The sequence below is a fragment of the Trifolium pratense genome, linkage group LG3 (assembly GCF_020283565.1).
Source record: "Trifolium pratense cultivar HEN17-A07 linkage group LG3, ARS_RC_1.1, whole genome shotgun sequence".
NCBI classification, from domain to species: domain Eukaryota; kingdom Viridiplantae; phylum Streptophyta; class Magnoliopsida; order Fabales; family Fabaceae; genus Trifolium; species Trifolium pratense.
Genome location: NC_060061.1, coordinates 32,876,430 through 32,897,828, shown reverse-complemented (window position 1 = coordinate 32,897,828; position 21,399 = coordinate 32,876,430). Strand labels below are relative to the sequence as shown.

The 21,399-nt window shown below is 35.2% G+C and overlaps 1 protein-coding gene and 1 long non-coding RNA gene across 5 annotated transcripts; one reads left to right on the top strand and one right to left on the bottom strand.

Moving 5' to 3' along the window:
* Positions 1-13: 13 nt before the first annotated feature.
* LOC123912706 lies at positions 14-1,398 on the bottom strand. Of its 3 annotated transcripts, none has more exons than XR_006811450.1 (3): positions 992-1,398; positions 442-818; positions 14-68 (listed from the first exon to the last, which is right to left on the bottom strand). It is a non-coding gene; the product is annotated as an uncharacterized LOC123912706 (long non-coding RNA). The 3 variants fall into 3 exon arrangements; XR_006811451.1 differs by having other exon boundaries at positions 16-68; positions 748-818; positions 992-1,394; XR_006811449.1 differs by having other exon boundaries at positions 19-492; positions 748-818; positions 992-1,394.
* Positions 1,399-3,860: 2,462 nt separating this feature from the next.
* LOC123916555 (protein ACTIVITY OF BC1 COMPLEX KINASE 8, chloroplastic-like) lies at positions 3,861-20,873 on the top strand. Of its 2 annotated transcripts, none has more exons than XM_045968032.1 (21): positions 3,861-4,512; positions 4,610-4,745; positions 6,003-6,169; positions 7,272-7,392; positions 13,283-13,383; positions 13,672-13,770; positions 15,236-15,346; positions 15,456-15,535; positions 15,657-15,726; positions 16,401-16,474; positions 16,598-16,667; positions 16,797-16,885; positions 17,603-17,727; positions 17,831-17,911; positions 17,995-18,055; positions 18,158-18,212; positions 18,295-18,393; positions 18,500-18,589; positions 18,990-19,049; positions 19,161-19,288; positions 20,326-20,873. In XM_045968032.1, exons 1-20 carry the CDS (start codon positions 4,078-4,080, stop codon positions 19,275-19,277), a joined length of 2,241 nt encoding a protein of 746 aa, XP_045823988.1. In that variant the 5' UTR covers positions 3,861-4,077; the 3' UTR covers positions 19,278-19,288; positions 20,326-20,873. The 2 variants fall into 2 exon arrangements, with proteins under 2 accessions (XP_045823988.1, XP_045823989.1); XM_045968033.1 differs by lacking the exon at positions 20,326-20,873 and adding an exon at positions 19,519-19,946 and having other exon boundaries at positions 3,896-4,512.
* Positions 20,874-21,399: the final 526 nt, after the last annotated feature.

Below are 21,399 nucleotides of genomic sequence, written 5' to 3'. Positions count from 1 at the left end.
AGAAGTTATTCCATATAATTACAATTGTGCAATGGACTAATTGCCAACAATTAGTCCTCGACAAACACCTAAATTACAGAGTCCAATTTTCTTATTCACCCATTTGTTAAAACAAGACAATATCACACCTTATGTTCACATTTGAAATAACAAAAAACAACACAAGACAATAACATAAACTCATAATGCAATTATACAATCAGATGCAAAACTTGTCAATCAAAAGAAACTTAATGACTCTGTTCATTCTAGAAACACAATTAATTCAATTAGATAGACCATGTAAAGTATTCTCCACTCAAAATAATGATTTCTAAAACAAATTATGTTCTAGATTGCTGAAAAGTATATGATCGATGTATGGAAGGATATATGTGCATTCCTTTGATGTAAGTTGCATTAAGAACTTAACACATAAGATGCACCAGAAGACAACCTAACCTATGAACATAAGTTCAATTACATATGCAATAAGCATATTTGACTTCTCCCCTGCAATAAGCATAGCTTTTATGAGAATCTATAACTAGGACTATCTTCAATGATATTTTCCACTCAAATATCAACTATTACTAGTATATTTACTAGACACAAATCCTTAAATAAATAAGACATTAGACATTATTCCATTCAAATTTAGTCATACTGAAATTAAATCTATGATCCTAAAAATAATTTCTAAGCATATGTTCAACATCATGAGTCATTCAAGACATAACAACATAACAAATATGGCAAGCAACTAACCTGCAACAATAAATCACTTGTTCATCTCTGCAGCTACTACCCTAGACTTCACAGCTCAGAATTTGCTATCACTACCAACAGTCCAATAAAAAAAAAGAGAAAAAAAGTAAGAAAATAACAAAATCAATTTAAAATACAAAATCCCTAAATCATCATAATCATAATCAAAGACAAAGAGAAACAAAAACCCTAAATCTGAGAGAAACAAAAAAGATAAGAACACATAAAAGATAAGAACAAAAACCCTAATTAGGAACCACGCTAAACCCTCAATTTGTGCTCGAGCTACAACTCTCAACGAACCATGCTGTCATCAACACAAACGAAGTCAGAAAAGAAACGAAAATAAGAACAACGAAGAAAAGGAAAACACGAACTTGTAGAAAACGAAAATTGGACGAATTTGCAAAACACACTTCTCACTTCTCTCGATGGAAACGATAAAGGGATTGGAGAGGTAGAGTGATTTAAGGTGAAGAGTTTGGAGAAAGAATGAAGAACTCGTACGCTTCTCTCGACGGGAACGATAATGAGAGTGTTTGTATTAGGGATTTGGGGATTTTTCAACATTGAACGTGTTCCTGTTTGTTTTGTTTCAGTGAGTGGATGTTTTGTTTGTATTTTTTTTTGGCGAGTAATTTTTTTTTTATAATATAATGATTATTGGAGCCAAACAAATTCAATAAGCGCTAAGGGGAAACAGTATTGGCACTTTTGAAAGCAAAACATTGCAACGGTTCAACAACTGTCGCATAGACTGTCACAAAAATCCTAAAATTAACACATTGCGACGGTTATGACCAAAATGTCGCAATGGAAGTGTCGCAAAGTGACTTTTTTCTTGTAGTGAATCATTGACAGCAGATGGATTTTCATGCATTCTGATTTGCACGCAGCAGGTTTGCATCAACGTATTTAATTTATTACGTTTACATGTTGGTATTTAATTTTGATGTAACAATGTTAATCATTTTCTCTTAGGTTATTTTCTCAATCCACAATTCCAATTTGGAGTAGTCCATGGAAGAGATGTAGCTAGGGAAACCTTGGATGGAACCACAAAAGTAATAAGAAAATTAGAACCAAACATTAATATTCAAATAAGAGCTAACAATCAGGTGAGACGTTTGTTCATGTTATTTATTTATAATTCAATACTAAATCTTAGAAACAAAATATTCATTTGAGACTTATATGGTATATTGGTTATTGTAGTTATTACTTTTTTGGGATAAGCAAGAGTCCTTTGGAACTCCACAAGCTCAACAAGCATGGCGTGGAACGGATCCTGGTATGTATTATGGTAAATAACTCGTTTAGTTGATAAGAAAATATGAACAAGTTATGCTAATTTTCTCTATCAAATTTTTATTTAGCTGAATGGTGGCTGTTATATGGATCTTCTGCTCCTGAACTTCAAAGAATAGCTGTAAGAGTTCTAAGCCAAACAACTTCAGCTTCAAACTGTGAGCGAAATTGGAGTACCTTTAGTTACATCCATACAAAGACGAGAAACAGATTGAAGTATAAAAAACTACAGAAGCTTGTCTTTGCATATTATAACATGAAGCTACAAAATAGGAGCACCATGAGAAGAAGTCAGGAAGAAATTGAAAAAAACTTTAGTCCTATCAACCTTGATCATATATTTCAAGAAGACCCTTTATCTCCATGGCTTGAAGAGATAGAGGGACCATTGTTGGATGGAACTCAAAATGCACAGTGGCTCCCTATTGATTCTGATGATGACATTGAAGAAATACCCAGTGATGTTGATCACTCAAATTCAGGTCATACACCTAGTCAAAGTGGGGAAGGTGGTTTAAGTCCACCAAGTGATGAAAATAGTGGTGGCAATGGTGGCGGTGGTAATCAAGAACAAGTTCATGGAATAAGTGAAGGGTCACATCATTCTTTTCAAGAAGAAGCATATGATAGGCGTGATCAAAATTTATTGTCCCGTCGAATGGAAGAAGAATCATGTGAAGATATGACTGGTGGTGGTAGTAGTAACCCTAGCAGAGGTCGAGCTAGACGTGGTAAAAGTAAAAAGAAAGCTAATCCATTGGATGATTCTTCCTCGTCAAGCGGAGTACAATCATATGGTGATTTTGGTTTTGTTGCACCATTTGAAGGTAATCAAGGTAATTTTCCATCATATTACCAAAATCCTTCTTATATGCCACACGGGTATTATCCATATATGTCAAACCCAAACATGCTATTTTATAATGACGCTCCCATAAATTATAATGAGTCATCAACAAATTCTTCATATGATTACCAACAAATAGAACCACCAAGAAGTTCTGGATTGTTTGATTATGTCTTTGGAAGAAGTGGAAATAACAATGATGAAGGTGATAGTGGAAATTATGATCCTGCACGTCGTTCTACCATGTGGTGACTAGTAATGTAATCAATAAGTTTTCAATAAACTTTTTTAAATGTATTAATAGTTTCTTATGTTGTAACTTATAACTTAATGTAGCAAATTTGGCATGCACTTTGTTTAAATAAGATTTGTGCAATTTTTATAAGATCTGTGCAATTTTGTGATTAATTCACACCGCGACGACCGCAATCTGTAACGCAGCATCCGTTACAGCCGAAATCGTGAAAACCTTGACGCGACCGCGACCGCTATTTAAAACCTTGCTTGTAATAAATACATGAATGCATTTTTATATAATTTTATTCTTAAAAATATACAAATATAACTTGAAATAAATCTGTAAGTTGTCTTCATAGTATATAATGGTGATTTATAAATCACAAGAGTTGAGGTGCTCCTAGTAATTCAAGTTTTTCTTATAGGAAAAAAATATATAGTTAAAAATATACACTTGGGATGCCTAGCACTTAGCTAGCATCTTTTTGGTTTAAAAAAAAAAAGAAGTTAAAAATATACACAATTACTCCATCCGTCTCAAAATATAAAAAAAAAATTGGTCAAATAAAATTGATGTATTTATTTCAAATTTTTAATTAAATACGTCAATTTTCTTTAACCAATTTTATCTTATATGTTGGGACGGAGGCAGTACATAACTTCAATAAAAATGGAAATGATAATATTTAAAAAAAAAAAAAAGAAATGATAATTTTGAATTGAAATTGCAAATATTTTATGGCTGACCTTCATTGATGGCACGTGTTCCATTTGCCTCCACCCCTTCCCTCCTTTCTAATTTGTTCTACTCCGTCTAACATCCTCTACTTCTCTTCTTCACTGTCACATTGATTTGAGTCTTCCATCTCCAGGCCATGAAATTTAAGCTTCTAAACTGGTCATCCTAACTACTAACTCTATCTAGAACCTTCCAATTCATGGCTACTAACTCTTCTCTTCTACACTTTCCCGAACTCCATTTTCTTTCTCCACAAATCACACACAACCGCCGTTTCTCTTTCTCTACACGTTCCATTTCCCGCCTTTCTACCCCCAATGTCGTTCTTCGCGCCACGCGAATTCGTGCCGCGAAAGATGAATCCGCGTTAGCCGAACGAGTTAACGACGTGGAGTTAAACGGTAACGGAGTTGCGTCTCGTTCCGGCATCAATGGAACAGCTTCGGGATATGTTAACGGCGCTGTCAACAGAAGTTCGGTGGAGTACGGATATGGTAACGGAAACGGTGTAGCTGTTACGGAGGTTGTGGATGTTGAAGCTTCCAAGGTGAATGAGGATGGAAGGAAGAGAAGGTTGGAGGAGATTGGAAAAGAAGACGCGTGGTTCAAAGAAACTGACAAAGAAAAAGTTGAGGTACGCTGTTCGCACGGTGTCGTTTTGATTGCGTTTTGTACAAATTTGAACGAACTCTGTGAACTATGAACACGTGATTTTTGTTTTGTTTTTGCAGGTAGCAGTTGCTCCTGGAGGTCGTTGGAGCAGATTCAAGACTTACTCTACAATCCAGAGAACCTTAGAAATTTGGGGATTTGTTGTAACGTTCGTCTTTAAGGCTTGGCTAGACAATCAGAAGTTCTCTTACAAAGGTTCATGATCTAATAATTGTTTGGATTAGTTAGAATTTGGAAGAATCATATATGCAGTTTAATTTATGGCATTGTTTTATTGATTTTAACTTGAGTATGTGTCAAACTGTCAATAGTAGAAATGCTTGCTATCAGATATGTGGTTTATTAATCCCATTGCTTTTATGAGTTTACTTTGAGTGCAAGACATAACATAGTAAGGCTGCTCTGCCTTGCAACTTGGTGGTTGCATGTTCAAATCCTAGAAACAATCTCTTCGTTTGTGGGGTTAATTGATTAAAGTTACATACATCCACCATCCTGAGACTCCCTGATGGAGCATTGTGCACTGCCCCCATTACGCTGTGATGAATTCACTTTAACATTATTTTTTCCTGAAGAGTTAGGATCAGCTCACACCTGGTTTCAAAGTTTATTTTGAGTTTTGACACCAAATTTTATCCATCAATTTTAATTTATATAAATGGTCCCTGTTTATTCATTTATTCTGCCCGCGTGATCCTGACTTGCTCACTGCTCCTGGTTTTTAGTTTTCACGTGCCGAAAAATCTGATTGCTGAAATTCTGCTCGATCTTGATTTCCTTTTTAAAAACAATCCTCTTTTATATGGCTTCTGCTCTCCATCACTGCATCTTTCTTTGTTCAGGTGCTTGCTCTTCCTGGTTCTCTAGAGATGCCATGCCAAAAAGGAAACAATTACTGTAATAATTGATAATTTATGAATTTCACGACTAATACGCAGTTCTGTACTTTTGAATATGCTATGCATGTTTATGTTCTCGTGCTTCTTTTTTTGGGATTATGGGTTTTAACTATCACAAGGTTTGAACATCGAGAAAGAGAGGGTGTGTTAGGAGTTTGGATGGTCCCCAGATTAAAATAAACATTTGGATCAAACTAAAATAAAATAGTTGTAGTAGATAAATGAAATGACATTGAAAATGATAGAGAAACATCATGGTTTTCTTTCGTGTTGCGGCAGAGTAAAAAGAGGAGCACGCGAGTCATGATCACGTGAGTGGATTTAGTGAATAAACACGGATCATTAGATTAATAAAAATTAACGGATAAGATCGGATCCCGGCTCTTTTATGAATGTTTTTCATTGTTCTTTGATGATATCTGTGATCATCATCAGTTTTAAAACTCATGGCTACCTACAACAAATAAACCTGTAAATGTTTCTTTATTCAATTTGGAGGAATTTCTAGGATGCCATTGTCTGGTTTTATTTGATTTGAAAATATCACTTACAGGAGGAATGACCGAGGAAAAAAAGAAGTCAAGGCGGAAGACCCTTGCCAAATGGCTTAAGGAAAGCATTTTGAGATTAGGTCCTACATTCATTAAAATTGGTCAGCAGTTCTCCACTAGGGTGGACATTCTTCCTCAAGAATATGTTGACCAGTTGTCTGAACTTCAGGTAAATTAGAGTCTTGAACATCATCTATAAAATTATTTCCCTCCATTGATATATTTCGAACTTGCTTATGTAGTTTTGTTATATCACCTGTCATATCTCTCCGTTATGACCCCCACATTGATTGAATGAGATATAGTCTGAAAATGTGTTGATAAGTGGGAGCAGTCATCTCCCAGTTTTGTAGGGGTTGAGTTAAATCCAACCCTATCTAAGATCTGTTGGGCCATCTGCTACCAAGTCACCGCTGTCGCCTGTCGGACCACTTGGATCATGCTCCAAATGTCTAGTGTTGGGTGTGAGGAGGTGTGATAAGAGTCATACATTGAAAGAGATAAGGTCTGAAAATGTATTTATAAGTGGGGACAATCCTCACCTTACAACAAGCCAGTTTTGTTTGTCATGAATATGAGGCCTAACTCATCCTTATAAAACCGGCTTCTACGGTGAGGAGTGCCTCCTCTTTATAAACTCTTCTCAAGAGTTCTATCTATCCGATGTGGGACTAAATCCCACCGAGTGTTGGCCGCTAACATTTTTAGGGTTGAGTTAGGCCCATCCTAAATTCTAATACTCTCACTTTAAAGCAAAAAAGCTGCGTAGATATATTTTCTCTTTGTTTCTGTATGTTAGGGATAACACATAACTTCATGCATATTTTCTTAACATTCCATTGGCTGTTTTTCATCCTATTATGATATTCTTTTGTGGCTCATAGAGTATAAGATTATCAATTTGTATTTTGATTTTAAAGCTCTTGTGGTCTTATCAAACTAGTAAAGACTCGGTAGGTTAAAGTTATAACGTTAAGCAAAAATGGAATGATTTATTTCAGTGTTGTTTCTATCTTGTCTACTTTGAAAGAAAATAATTTTCTGGCATAAGGTTTTTGTAATCCTTGTATTATTGAGTTTATAATGTCCATCTTGTTTGTCTATTTGGGCAGCAAATAATATTAAAAATAACTAAAACTGTTAAATGTGAAAATGTTTCCATTTGAATCCAAAAAATTGGCGACATGATAATATTTAAAAGCTGAAGCTGAAAGAAAAATATAAAGGTTCCATTTCTTCAGGGCTTAAGTTACCTCTTATTTTGGGTTCAGGATCAAGTTCCTCCATTTCCCTCTGAGACTGCTTTAGCTATTGTTGAAGAAGAGCTTGGAGCTTCTGTAGGTGATATCTTTGATCAGTTTGACTACGAACCAATAGCTGCTGCAAGTCTTGGTAATCAATGTTATACTTTGTTTATCTTTTTAATAATATGTAGTGTTATATTAAGATAATAACAAATTGCAGAATATAGACAAATAAATATTGCATAATTGAAAGGTATCACTGAATTTCATATGGTCTTGTTTGGGTTGTGTATTGGCCACCAAATAATATATAGGAACATTTTACCAAGTTTTCAAAATATATATATATATATATATATATATATATAGGAACATTTGGAAGAGCTTATTTGGGCTTATTTTATGACATAAGCACTTACATAGTGTTTGGAAGAATTTATGAAAATAACTTATACTATGTTCATAAGTTGTTTTCATCTTATTTCAATAAGTTATTCCATATAACTTATTGTCTTAAGTCTTTTCAGTTTATCCAAAGTATACCCTCATAACTCATTTACTCTTCGAGTGAAGAAGCAACTTGTATTTAAGCTTTTATACGATAAATACTTATCAAATAAACAGTTAATTAAGCTGTATATCCAAATGCCCTCAAAAAGATGTGCTGTGTCTCAATGTGCATTAAAGGAGCAGGGGAATTTGTGTGGTTTTAGTTTCTGAGGGAAGGATAGGGAAGTCTTTGTGCCTGGACTGAGAAAATGCTGATGATACCATATCTAAGTTTTATTTTTTTGGTTTAAAAGAGCTTAGCGGTGAAATTCGCACACACTTAAGGGAAGAGAAGAGGGGTATACTTACGGGACACCATATTGAAATTTTACTTGCTGATAAGGTGTGAGAAAATGACAGAAAATGAAATAAAGCTGAATAGAAAATTCATGAGAATCTGTTTTTGGTCTTTCTTAATTCTGAATGAACAGTGAATCTGATTGCATGATATGTTTGTTCAGAGTAAGCGAATGTTTGATCAGTAGCTGCTAGTCTGTTAAAATACTGTCAGATTCTGTTGAAACAGAATCTCAACCTACAACTGAAGACTAACACATAAATACACCGTGTGGCTGGTGTGAGCCAAATCCGCAATCTTTAATTGTTGGTGGTATTCTAGAGGTGATATATATTATAAACTATATTGTTGCATAATTTAGAGTAGGATAGTATTTTTGGGGCTGAATATTCATGTATTTTTCTTATTTCAAATGCATCTCATACACATGAATATATATAGCATGAGTAGTGATGGTTACAACTATCAAAGAGTCACCACTACTAGGTGCTTAATCAATGATTAAACACTCCACTAAGCACTAAGTGCTTCCACTAATAACAATGACAATTCACTCATGTAACTCTTCACTTACATTAGATAATTTCCACTACTTTATCATATTCCACTAACATAAAATCAAATCAGCACATTAACTAACATACTCCCCCTTAATGTGCTGCTCTTTAACTCCCATTGCTTCTCTAAGTTGCTGAAATCTTCCTCTTGGTAGTGCTTTAGTAAAGATGTCTGCAAGCTGCTCTTGTGAACTGCAGAAAATCAACTGCACATCTCCTTCTTCAATCACACTTCGAATGAAGTGATGCTTTATGTTAATGTGTCTGGTCCGGCTATGAAAAACAGGATTCTTTGCCATGGCAATAGCTGATTTGTTGTCACAATGAAGCTGGAGACTTCCCTCTTGCTTCTCTCCAATATCTTCCAATATTCTTCTCAACCAAAGTGATTGTTGTGTAGCCAAACCAGCTGCTAAATACTCAGCTTCAGCTGAAGATTGCGCCACAGTATCTTGCTTCTTCGAGCACCAAGAGATCACACCTGAACCAAGGTTGAATACATAACCTGAAGTGCTCTTCATATCATCAACACTTCCAGCCCAATCACTATCACAGTAGCCTTTAGCTTCAAATTTAGAATTCTTCTCAAATCTGATTCCATACTCCATGGTTCCCATGACATACCTTAGAACTCTTTTTGCTGCACCAAGATGTAAATGACTTGGTTTGCTCATGAATCTTGAGAGTAAACTAGCAGCAAACATTAAATCAGGCCTTGAAGCTGTAAGATAAAACAAGCTTCCAACCAAACTTCTATACATGCTTGCATCTATTAATCTTCCACCATCTTCCTTCTTTAATTTTTCATTCACCACTAATGGAATATCAACAGGTTTGCAGCCATACATGCCAAACTTTTTCAAAATATTTTCAGCATACCTCTTTTGACAAATAAAAACTCCATACTCATCTTGGTAAACCTCAATGCCAAGAAAATGATGCAGCAAGCCAAGATCACTCATCTCATATTTTTTCATCATCTCTATTTTAAAATTTTCAACCATTTTCTTGTTGTTACCAGTATACACCAAATCATCAACATAAAGGGCAACAAGAAGGATATCATCTTTACCTTGATGTTTCACATACAAGGTAGGTTCACTTTGACTTCTTTGAAATCCTTGCTGAACGAAGTAGCTGTCAATTTCACTATACCACGCTCTAGGAGCTTGTTTCAACCCATAGAGAGCTTTCTTCAACCTGTAAACTTTTTTCTCTTGGCCTTAGACACAAAGCCTTGAGGTTGCTGCACATACACCTCTTCCTTTAATTCTCCATTCAAGAAAGCTGACTTCACATCAAGTTGGTACAAATTCCAACCTTTTTGAGCTGCTAACGCAATGATTGTTCTTACAGTGTCCAATCGTGCAACCGGAGCAAAAGTCTCACTATAATCAATTCCAGGTTGTTGTGCATAGCCTTTGACTACTAATCTAGCCTTGGCTCTTTGGATTGAACCATCAGGATTATGTTTCAATTTGTACACCCACTTTACTCCAATAGCTTCTTTGTCATTTGGCTTTTCAACTAGCTGCCATGTTTTGTTCTTCTCAATTGCATCTATTTCTTCTTGCATCGCATTCCTCCAAACATCTTCTTTGATTGCTTCATCAAAATTTTCTGGTTCCACAACACAATAGTTGCACCTTGCATAAATATCACTCAAGTCTTTCAATTTTATTGGAGTTGAGCTCGGAGATGATGAACTTGAAATTGGTGAACTTGGAGATGATGAAGAACTTGGTGTACATGGGGCTGGTTGCTCATTTTCAGCAGCTGAATTTTGTTGTAATAAAATTGCAGGGACTGTTTTCTCCTCCGTTTTGTCTTCTTCCCAATTCCAAGAAGCATTCTCATCAAATACAACATCCCGGCTAATGATCACTTTGTTTGTCTTCATGTTGTAAAGTCTATAGCCCTTTGACATGGAACTATAGCCAATAAAGACACATTTTTCACTTGTTTCTTCCAGCTTTGTCCTCTTTTGTTTAGGAATTTGAGCATAGCAAACACACCCAAAAACTTTAAGGTGGTTCATTGAAGGTGTTCTTCCACTCCAAGCTTCAAATGGAGTCTTATTCCATACAGCCTTTGTTGGACATCTATTCAGCAAATACACAGCAGTATTAACAGCCTCGGGCCAAAAGGTTTTAGGTAAACCTTTCTCAAACAGCATAGACTTCGCCATCTCCATCACGGTTTGATTCTTTCTTTCAGATACACCATTTTGCTGAGGTGTATAGCCAACGGTGAGCTGTCTTTCAACACCTTCATCTTCACAAAATTTGTGAAATTCATTTGAGGTGTACTCCTTCCCCCTGTCACTTCTCAACACTTTTACAAACCTACCACTTTGTTTCTCAACAAAAGCTTTAAACTTCTTAAAAATTTCAAAAACTTCAGATTTTTGTCTCATAAAATATACCCATGTCATGCGGGTAAAATCATCAATAAACAAGATAAAGTACCTATTTTTGGCATGAGACAAAGTATTCATAGGGCCACACACATCTGTGTGTACAAGTTCCAACACTTGTTTAGCTCTCCATGCTCCTCCCTTTGGAAATGGTTGGCGGTGGTGCTTGCCAAGCATACAGCCTTCACACACACCAGATTTTTCTTCAATTATTGGCAGCCTATACACCATCTTCTTTTGATAAAGCAACTTGAGACTATTGTAGTTCAAGTGCCCAAGTCTTTTGTGCCACAAACAAGAGTCATTATCTTCTCTAGCCATCATGCTGAAATTTTTCTCGTAATTAAGAGAAAGTGGAAAACTTCTATTGCTGGTCATTTTTACAACAGCAACATTTCTTCTCTTTGAATCAAAAATTCTGCACTCTAGATTCTCAAAATTTAGAGAATAGCCATGCTCCAAAAGCTGTCCAATGCTTAGCAAGTTCTCATCTAACTCCGGCACATAAAGAGTGTCATGAATGACTTTGCTTCCTTGCTTTGTTGTAACTCCAATGCTGCCTTTGCCTTTTACTTCAACATGTTCTCCATTGCCCAATTTAACTTTTGAGCCAAATGAAGAATCAATGTTGATAAAAGCTTCTTTCTTTCCGGTCATATGATTGCTACAACCGCTGTCCAAATACCACACATTTTTATCTTCTTGAAATGCCTTTTGACAAGCAAAGAATAAATTACCTTCATCATTTTCTCCTTCTGCAAATGAAGCATGCTGCTGATTGCCAAAACGACAATCTTTTTGAATGTGCCCGAATCTCTTGCAATTGTAACATTGTGATTTGCCCTTGTTCCAACAATCCTTCTCTGCATGAGTGTTACTTTTACAAATGTTGCACCATTTATTTGATGCTCCTTCATGCCATCTTCCATCATTCGCACCTCTTCCTCTACCTCGTGAGTTTCTGCCTCTACCTCGGCCTCTTCCAAATCTGCCACCTCTAGAAGACTCACCTCTATTTTGTGTTGGAGGCTTATTTTCACCATTGTTGGGCTGAATGTTGAGTTTAGATTGAAAGGCACTCTCAACTGATTTTTCAGAACGTCGTAACAACCTTTGCTCATAAGATCTCAAAGACCCCATCAACCCTTGAACTGACATAGTTGATAGGTCCTTAGTTTCTTCTATAACAGCCACCATAGGATCAAATTTTTCTGTCAAACTAATCAGAATTTTATCAACAATTCCGCGATCATCTATTGTATCTCCATGTGACTTCATTTGATTCACCAATTCAGAGAGTCTGTTGAAGTATTCATTCAAACTCTCATTCTCCTTCATTCTTTCATTTTCATAGTCTCTCTTAAGAGATTGAAGTTTCACAGTTCTCACCTTTGAGTCTCCTTCAAACTCTTGTTGTAGAATAGTCCATGCATCCTTTGATGTTTTTGCTCTCATAATCCTTGGGAAAATGGATAGAGAGACTCCTCTTTGAATCATCCCGAGAACTCCAGCATCTGTGATCTTCTTCTTCTTCAATTCTTCAAGTCGGGTGCTTGATTCTTCATCCTTTTCATTTGTTTTAGGTGCTGGTTCTTCATACCCCTTTTGGATGAACTCCAAGACATCCAAAGAGGTGAATAGAGTTTCCATTTTAACAGCCCAAAAATCATAATTCTCTCCTTCAAACAAAGGAACTTTAACATTGCTATAAACTGCGGAAGGGTTGGTTGTGGAAGCCATATTTTTTTGTTGTTTTTGCTGCAGCTGCAAGGATCTGCAGCTCTGATACCACTCTGTTGGTGGTATTCTAGAGGTGGTATATATTATAAACTATATTGTTGCATAATTTAGAGTAGGATAGTATTTTTGGGGCTGAATATTCATGTATTTTTCTTATTTCAAATGCATCTCATACACATGAATATATATAGCATGAGTAGTGATGGTTACAACTATCAAAGAGTCACCACTACTAGGTGCTTAATCAATGATTAAACACTCCACTAAGCACTAAGTGCTTCCACTAATAACAATGACAATTCACTCATGTAACTCTTCACTTACATTAGATAATTTCCACTACTTTATCATATTCCACTAACATAAAATCAAATCAGCACATTAACTAACATTAATAACAGATGAAAATAACATAAAACTAATACTTCTAGTATTTGATGAGAAGACTGGATTAGCAAACTTTTTCTCCCTAATGCAGGTCAGGTTCATCGTGCAAGATTGAAGGGACAAGAGGTTGTTATTAAAGTGCAAAGGCCCGGTCTCAAAGATCTTTTTGATATTGATCTAAAAAACCTGAGGGTCAGTTTTATAGCTTATAAGGCTTTCCATATAAAGTGTGTGTGTATGGTGCTGTGTGCAAATGTGATGTTACTGTCTGATAATTCTTTAATTTCCGAAGGCCTGGTCTCGAGTATTATTTTTCATTGCATACATGATTTTCTTGTCTGCATGGCAAGGCATAAACATTTCATTGTATTCTTTTTTTTCTTTACAAAAGAATTTTGGTAGCTGGATTTCCATCCATCCTTTGAAAGATTCTATACCAGTGCATATAATGCTCATACTTGATCCTTTCTTTAACTCCAGGTTATTGCTGAATATCTTCAAAAAATTGATCCAAAGTCAGATGGTGCAAAGAGGGATTGGGTTGCTATTTATGATGAATGTGCTTCTGTCTTATATCAGGTGATGTTATCCTGGCAAGTTGCTTAAATTTTAGGTTAATTGGCATTACTGAAGGAAATCATTTGTCTGAATCTCCATCATATTGGTCTAATTCTGCTGACTAGAAGTCCAATAATACTACCCGTCTCCCTATATGTACGACCCTCTTGTAAACTTTTCGCGTATCTTATAAGACACTCTTCAAAATTACATGATGTATTAATTATTTTTTCACAAAAATACCCTAATTAAATGGAGAAATTAAAAGACTAACCACTTCTCTCAATAATTGGAGGATAATTTTGGAAAGAGAATATATATTATTGACAAATTTAATGTAAAAAATACTTTTCTTAATTCTCGTGCTTTGGTCAACGAGGTCTTACATATAGGGACGGAGGTAGTATGATGGTATTGAAACACTACTTTGTTTAGTGTTTGGGTGCATGGGGTCGGCAAAGAGGCTGGCTATGTTTTTTCTGGAATTGCATGTGAGTGGCGAGAGACATCTCTAACAAAGATCCTAGTAAAGATTTCAGCTGATTGATTGAGCTTTGGGAGGATCTTTTATTCAAACACAGGATAGAAATGTAGTTTTTTTTAAGGGATGGGAGAGGTGCCCTGCAATGTTGGTTCTTTATGGTTTTAGGCAATGGAGGAGATTGGCAAAAGAAGATTATTTTGCCCAAGTGCAATGCTTCAAAGAGAGGCATGGTTGCTGAGTGTTCCAGATTCCATTTTAATTAGTTGTTCTCCAATAAAAAGTAAAATTAATTAACAAGTGTTAGATTCTATCCTATATAGAACTAAAGCGGCTCTTATGGAAATGCTGCAAATATTGGGAAGGATGGTGATGCTCCCATGACAATTGGTCCTCCAATCAAAGCCTACAGGAGAAGAAAGGAAATTGGCACATAATTGGTGGGAACTGGAATTCTGCTAGAGAGTTACTCCAGGGATCTAACCGAATGGGCAGGTAGTGTGGGGGGATTCCTGTGAAGATGCTGGGAATCATGAATATGGAAAGGATCTTTTTGGAAAGTTTGGGTGTGACTATTGATGTAGGGCAGAAAACTAACACTTTGATATATTTCTTTTTTAAAATTTTAGTATCTTTGTTCCTGCCAATTACCTTGCTGCCAGACTCTTTTTTCTTTGTTTCTGGGTTTCTTAATCCACGTTATATGAATTGATTTCTTATGCGTGCGTGCATTTCCAGCAGCGAGATAATAGTTATGAACTGTCATAAATTGTTTACCTCACTATGCAAAAAACAGAGATATAGGAAAACTAGATGTAAAAAAACCAACAAAATAATGCAAATAGTAGACTTACATTATACACGAGTCTTTGCTGAAATTTTGGTTACTACTTTGTACTAAGTTTTGAATCTCATTCTCGGTTTGATGTGATGCATGCATGTGTTCTCTGCTCATCCTCAAATTATCTCTGGTTCTGTTACTGAAACATAAATTAACAATTTCAGGAGATCGATTACACTAAGGAGGCTGCTAATGCAGAATTGTTTGCAAGTAACTTTAAGAACATGAGTTATGTGAAAGTTCCTACCATCTACTGGGATTTTACCACGCCACAGGTTTAACCTTCATTGCTCACAGATATATGGAAAATATTTTAATGTACATATTACCCAGTTTATATTTGATAACTTATTCATCCAGAAATTAACTATGTTTCCAATGCAGATTCTGACAATGGAATATGTTCCAGGAATTAAAATAAACAAAATACAAGCTTTAGATCAACTTGGTGTTGATCGCAAAAGGTTAACAAAATCTTTACTTATTTGGTTGACTAAATCACTGTGGACTTGCTACCATTTCCTTTTGTGTAACTCTGCTAACTTGATGCGAAGATTATTCTGATGTTTGTGTTGTGTGCTGCAGGTTAGGGAGATATGCAGTTGAGTCGTTCTTGGAACAAATTCTATCGCATGGTTTCTTCCATGCTGACCCTGTGAGTTTGCTTTTTTAGAATTGAAATCAAAGTTATTTTTATATATTATATTTATTATATCTGATTGGCTATCCAGTAATTTTTTTAGTAAAGCCAAAATGTTAACTACCTTTCATTACTCTGATGATGCAACACTAGTCTCTATTATACGAGCTACAAGCAGTATGCTACTTGTGTTTTATGATTATTATTCTTTTGCAACTATGTTTGATGTGGGACTTGTATTTTGACATTCTCAGTTTATGTTGTTGCCATAGATTAACTTTTGTATGTTAAGCAATGTGTCTCCCCCACATGGCACCACTGAATTACTAATGCTAATTGCTAACTTTTGCCTTTCATTGATTGGCGGATCTTGCTACCAAGCCCTCTATGTCTTTGCATTGTAAGGTGAAACAATATCAATTTCGTGTTCAGAAAAGCCAGCTCAACGGCAATGATTGTCCATGCCTTATTAGAATTACTTTGGATATATAGCCCATATTCATGTGGATCTGGGGGTTTTCCCCTTTTATTCACCATTTTTGTTTTTGATGTGCATCTCAACACATATCAAACTGTGTTAAATAAGGAATAATAAGTTTTCATTATTTCATGTCTTGTGATTATCGTTAGGAAGTTTGACACTTGATGTTTTGCGTACAACTAATATATGTTTATATTTATTCCTGCAGCATCCTGGAAATATTGCAGTTGATGATGTCAATGGTGGAAGATTAATCTTCTATGATTTTGGAATGATGGGGAGGTATGTTCTTTGTTCTTTATGACTAGTTCAAACTTGTTCAAATATAAATTTGCCAGTAGCACATATTTTAAACTTTATGATATGATTTGGCTTCACAATTATGGTTGGTATTGCATCTTGCAGTATCAGTCCAAACATCCGAGAGGGCTTGCTCGAAACATTTTATGGAGTCTATGAGAAAGATCCAGATAAGGTAGATGCTTTTAATAGACTGTGTAGCATAATGTTATGAATATTTTACTACAATATTCCATTCTTAGACACTCACAAATGCCTTAAACTTGCAAATGCTTACCAAATGAAGCCTGTATACTGGTGTTAGGTTCTTCAATCAATGATTCAAATGGGTGTTCTTGTCCCTACCGGAGATATGACTGCTGTTAGACGAACAGCACAATTCTTTCTTAACAGGTAGTTATGAACCCATTTAGTGGGAATTATTATATTATACATGTTGTAAAATGTTATATTGGATTTGGAATGTTGTGTCATATGACTACACAATGAGTGTATTTACAATCACAAGAATGTGTCTCTTAAGAATTAGGAGGATCAATAAAATCCCTAATTATATTCCTAATTAATAACAAGTACTATTAACACAATAAAAACATGTTAAAAGAGTTTTCTAACACATAGAAACACCTCCAGTGCTCAGGACAATGATATTTCTACAAGTCAATATTATTATATATGGGAAGTATAAAGGTTATAACAAGTAAGTTGTTGATAGGTGTACTCACCAGAATGCAGAAGTCACTTAATAGGAGAAATCTTAAGTCAAAACATTTCATCTTGAAGACAATTTTCGCTAATTCAATATATTTCACTAGTAGTAGATAATGGCTTTTCTTCAGGTATATCTGTCATGACAAAGGCATAAAGCGTTTCTTTTTCACTAGGGCTTGTGCAGAAGCACTTGTCCGTCTTGATTTATTATATTAGAAATATACCAATGTCTATTTGAAAATTTACTGCGCATTAACCTGACCCGTTTTGGTTTCATTAGATTACTTCTTCATTGTGGCTACTATTTTTCAGTAGAGAAATAACTTGGGGCATTGATTAGTTGTGTTAGAAACCTATGAGACATCTGACCTTGAATTCTTCAATATCTTTCTTCTGCAGTTTTGAGGAGCGCCTAGCTGCACAAAGGAGAGAAAAAGAGGAAGCAACAGGCGAACTTGGATTCAAAAAACCATTAAGCAAGGAGGAAAAAATTATGAAAAAGAAACAACGTCTAGCTGCTATTGGTAATTCACATGGTGTAATTCACAACGTCTAGCAAGGAGTATTGTTTGTTTACTTCGAAAAAGGAATGTTTAGTACTCATTCATAGCTGTTTGCTTTAACCAGGTGAAGATTTATTATCCATTTCATCAGACCAACCCTTCCGGTTTCCTGCTACATTTACATTTGTTGTTAGAGCCTTCTCAGGTAAATGTAAATTAGCTAAATATCTTAATTTGTAAATCCTATGCAAGTGATTGTGAGGAAACGAGTTAATGTTGTTTCTGCAGTGTTGGATGGCATTGGAAAGGGACTTGACCCACGTTTTGACATTACTGAGATTGCCAAACCGTGAGTATTGTGTTCATAGTTTTTACTTTCGTAATTATTTTTAATTACTCATTATTTATATATTTTTCATATATAACGCAACTAGCCTTTCTGGCTTTACAGTTATGCTCTGGAGTTGCTAAGGTTTCGTGAGGCAGGGGTTGAAGTTGTCTTAAAGGTGGTCACAAACATTTTCTACTCAGCTTGAATTAAGTCTAATATTATGATTTTCTTTCTCATATCAATCTTTTGATATACAGGACTTCACTAAGAGATGGGACAGACAATCTCAAGCATTTTACAACTTATTTAGGCAGGCTGACAGGGTTGACAGGCTTGCTACAATTATCCAAAGACTGGTATGTGTTGGATATTTATAGATATAATATTTATTTGATCTGTACCTTTGTTTGTTATGGACCTATGGTACTCTAGATCATTGCTTATTGCTCTTACTTTTCGCAGGAGCAAGGAGATCTAAAGCTCCGAGTTCGGACTTTAGAATCTGAAAGGGCATTCCAGCGTGTTGCCACAGTCCAGAAGACTATAGGGAGCGTGAGTTGACTTGAGATGTGATTCATTTGAATTATAAAAGTTTATTTGTTTCTTCATGTTTGATTCAGGTCAACTGCGTATAAAACGTATATTTATCATTCTTTAAGACATGCCTGTCCTTCAAATTTACTGTCTAGTGTCTACTTTATGTAGCTCTTGAATGTTGTATGCCCCGATCAATCAATATCAACAATTTATTTGATTATGAAAATGTCTAGACGCAAGTACATTTCATGTTTGTATCTATTGTCTGCCAATACATGTCTCTAATTTTCTTTTAGTTTTTTGATGGAAAAATAAAGTTTTTCAATTTCAATCCTTGTTCAAATTAATGGGGTGATATTATTAGAAAACCTTTTTGGGTGATGCGTATTCTTGTTATGTTTTTGTCAATTTACAGGCAGTAGCTGCTGGAAGCCTAATAAATCTTGCGACAGTTTTGTATCTCAATTCGATTCGTGTAAGCTGTTCCCATCCTGCATCCTTCTTTTTTCCTTGTGATGATTAAATAGTCACTTAATTGATTATCTGGTGTGGCTCCCATTGTTTGGTCACATGTTACCTTTTTCAGGTGCCTGCAATTGCAGCATATGCCTTCTGTGCATTCTTTGGTTTCCAAGTGCTCTTGGGCATTGTAAAGGTCAAGAAGCTAGATGAGATGGAACGATTGATAACAGGAACTGCATAAACAACTATAAGGTGAATCTTACTTTATTAACTTATGAAAATATTATATACTTAATAAGGTAGTGAAGAAGATTATTTAGCATTTTTCAAGCATGAAGGTTCCTTTCCCAATAAATTGTTTTATGTTTTTTGAGATTAAGAATGCAACTAACAACCTTTTAGAGTTGAGAATATGTCAGTTGATGACATCACTCAAGTATCAATTGTATTAACTGTCAAGTGTACCGTCTTTCTTCCAACAGGGTGTAGTTTTTCCTTTTGGGATACTTCAAACCTTAAGGTTGTACGTTCTTGGGATTTTACTAGTCTGATTACTTTCTAGCGGCTACTTTTCTTGAGTTCATATATCTTTCACAAGAAGTACAACAAAGAAAAATGTGACTAGTCATGCCACTCTTTTTTTCCTCTATTTCTTTATTTATTTTTCTCTAAAAATAGTGTGGGTAATGCCTTTGGCATAGTTGTTAAAGTGAGAGTCTGGCTCATTTTGTTTGCAGCCCCGTAGGGAAATGAAATGGAATTTGTTTAATTTCGTGTTAAATATAATTAAGTGAATGACTGACAAATGTAAATTTCAATATATATTACCGTTAGTGGCTTGTCGAGGTATATTGTTGTGGTTCTGTATACTCCAATCTCTGAATCATAGTATATTAGGAGGCTTTTGGTATCTTGGCATTTTCTTTTTTGTATGTAAGATAGCGGTCTTCTCAAACACAGGCTAATTTTTTACATTATTTTAAAAAACTCATGTTCAGTATGATTAAAAATAATCTTCCTGACAATATGTAAAGCCTTGGATTCCTAGGTTTCAGATATTTTAATGTGATATGATACTTGCATGTTGCATGTGCAATGCAAGCATCCAAACTATATACTTGCATGGAAATACTGACTGATGGATAGAGTCAATTGTATAATCGAGATACAATATGGGGTGTTCAGGATACTTAATCTGTGAATGGTTCAGTATTTAAAATTATACTTTGCTGTGTCTCTATGTCCTTGACATGTTCCTTATTTATTTGGTTTGCTCGGGCTTAATGCAGAATTTGGACGATATGTAGCACGTCTTAAGGTCATGTTTACAAGTCAACCTCCAGATCATGAATGGGATGATGACTTCAGGAGAAAGTAATTAATGCTCAACATTTCAGAATTCATCAACAGATGCAAAACCTTTTCACCAACAAATGCTGGAGGCATTTCATGTTCATCACATGTTCTTGATGCTTTGTAAATTTATATCGAGCTCTGCATTAGCTAGCAGCATTTTTGTCATTAGCTACCCTTAAAAAATCGCATAAAGTAAATTTTATAGGCATGATGTGGGTTTTGTAAATATTCCACTATTTACATACTCCTATCATACTTGAATTTACCGTAAATTTGTAAATTTTAATTTTTTCTGGCTATGTAGAGAGTTACTACTCTTGTAAATACCATGGTATGATGCAGCTTCCTACAAATATTTGGAGGGGAAGCTTAACTTGCCATTGACATTAAATTTGTTGGATGAAAATGTCAGTATGTGACAAGACATCAATATGCATGCTAGATTTAAATTACTGACTGAACATCAGTTTCATTTTTGTTATGTTTCACTCACTCCTGAACACCTCACTGACACATACTATAAATATAATTTCTTCATTTTGCTATTTTGGATATTTGATTCTTGGTTTTCATCTACATGCTTCTCCAAAATTTCACTGTGAGTTAGTGCAAGGCTTGATATAGTATATGAAGCAAGGACAAAATATGACAAGAACAACGATAGATCATAGAAGTGATAATTGATAGGGATGGTGCAGATTATGTTAATGGTATTGGTATCCAAGAAATGTTCATAAAGGACGGTAGTTTAATAGTAAGAGTGTAGGACATACCACATGGGTTTGTTCTGGAACTTCCACGTGTTTCTATAAACGAGAATCCTCGATGTCACTATTTTGACTTTGGTCTCTGGAATTTGTGTTATACTAGGTGTTGTCTATTCTTCTTAATTGTCATTTCTCAAATTGAGATTCTCCAAGGACAGTGCCTTTGTTTATTGTTTATGTAAGCTGAACCCAAATTGAAAAGGCACATATCTTATCTTGTTACTACTATTATAAAAAATT

Bases quoted from the DNA above. Each gene is read 5' to 3' on its own strand.
- LOC123916555 (XM_045968032.1), top strand. From the start codon at position 4,078: ATGGCTACTAACTCTTCTCTTCTACACTTTCCCGAACTCCATTTTCTT. The intron at 15,727-16,400 runs GTGAGTTTGCTT...TTATTCCTGCAG, and splicing joins GTTTCTTCCATGCTGACCCT to CATCCTGGAAATATTGCAGT. The intron at 17,728-17,830 runs GTAATTCACATG...TGCTTTAACCAG, and splicing joins ACAACGTCTAGCTGCTATTG to GTGAAGATTTATTATCCATT.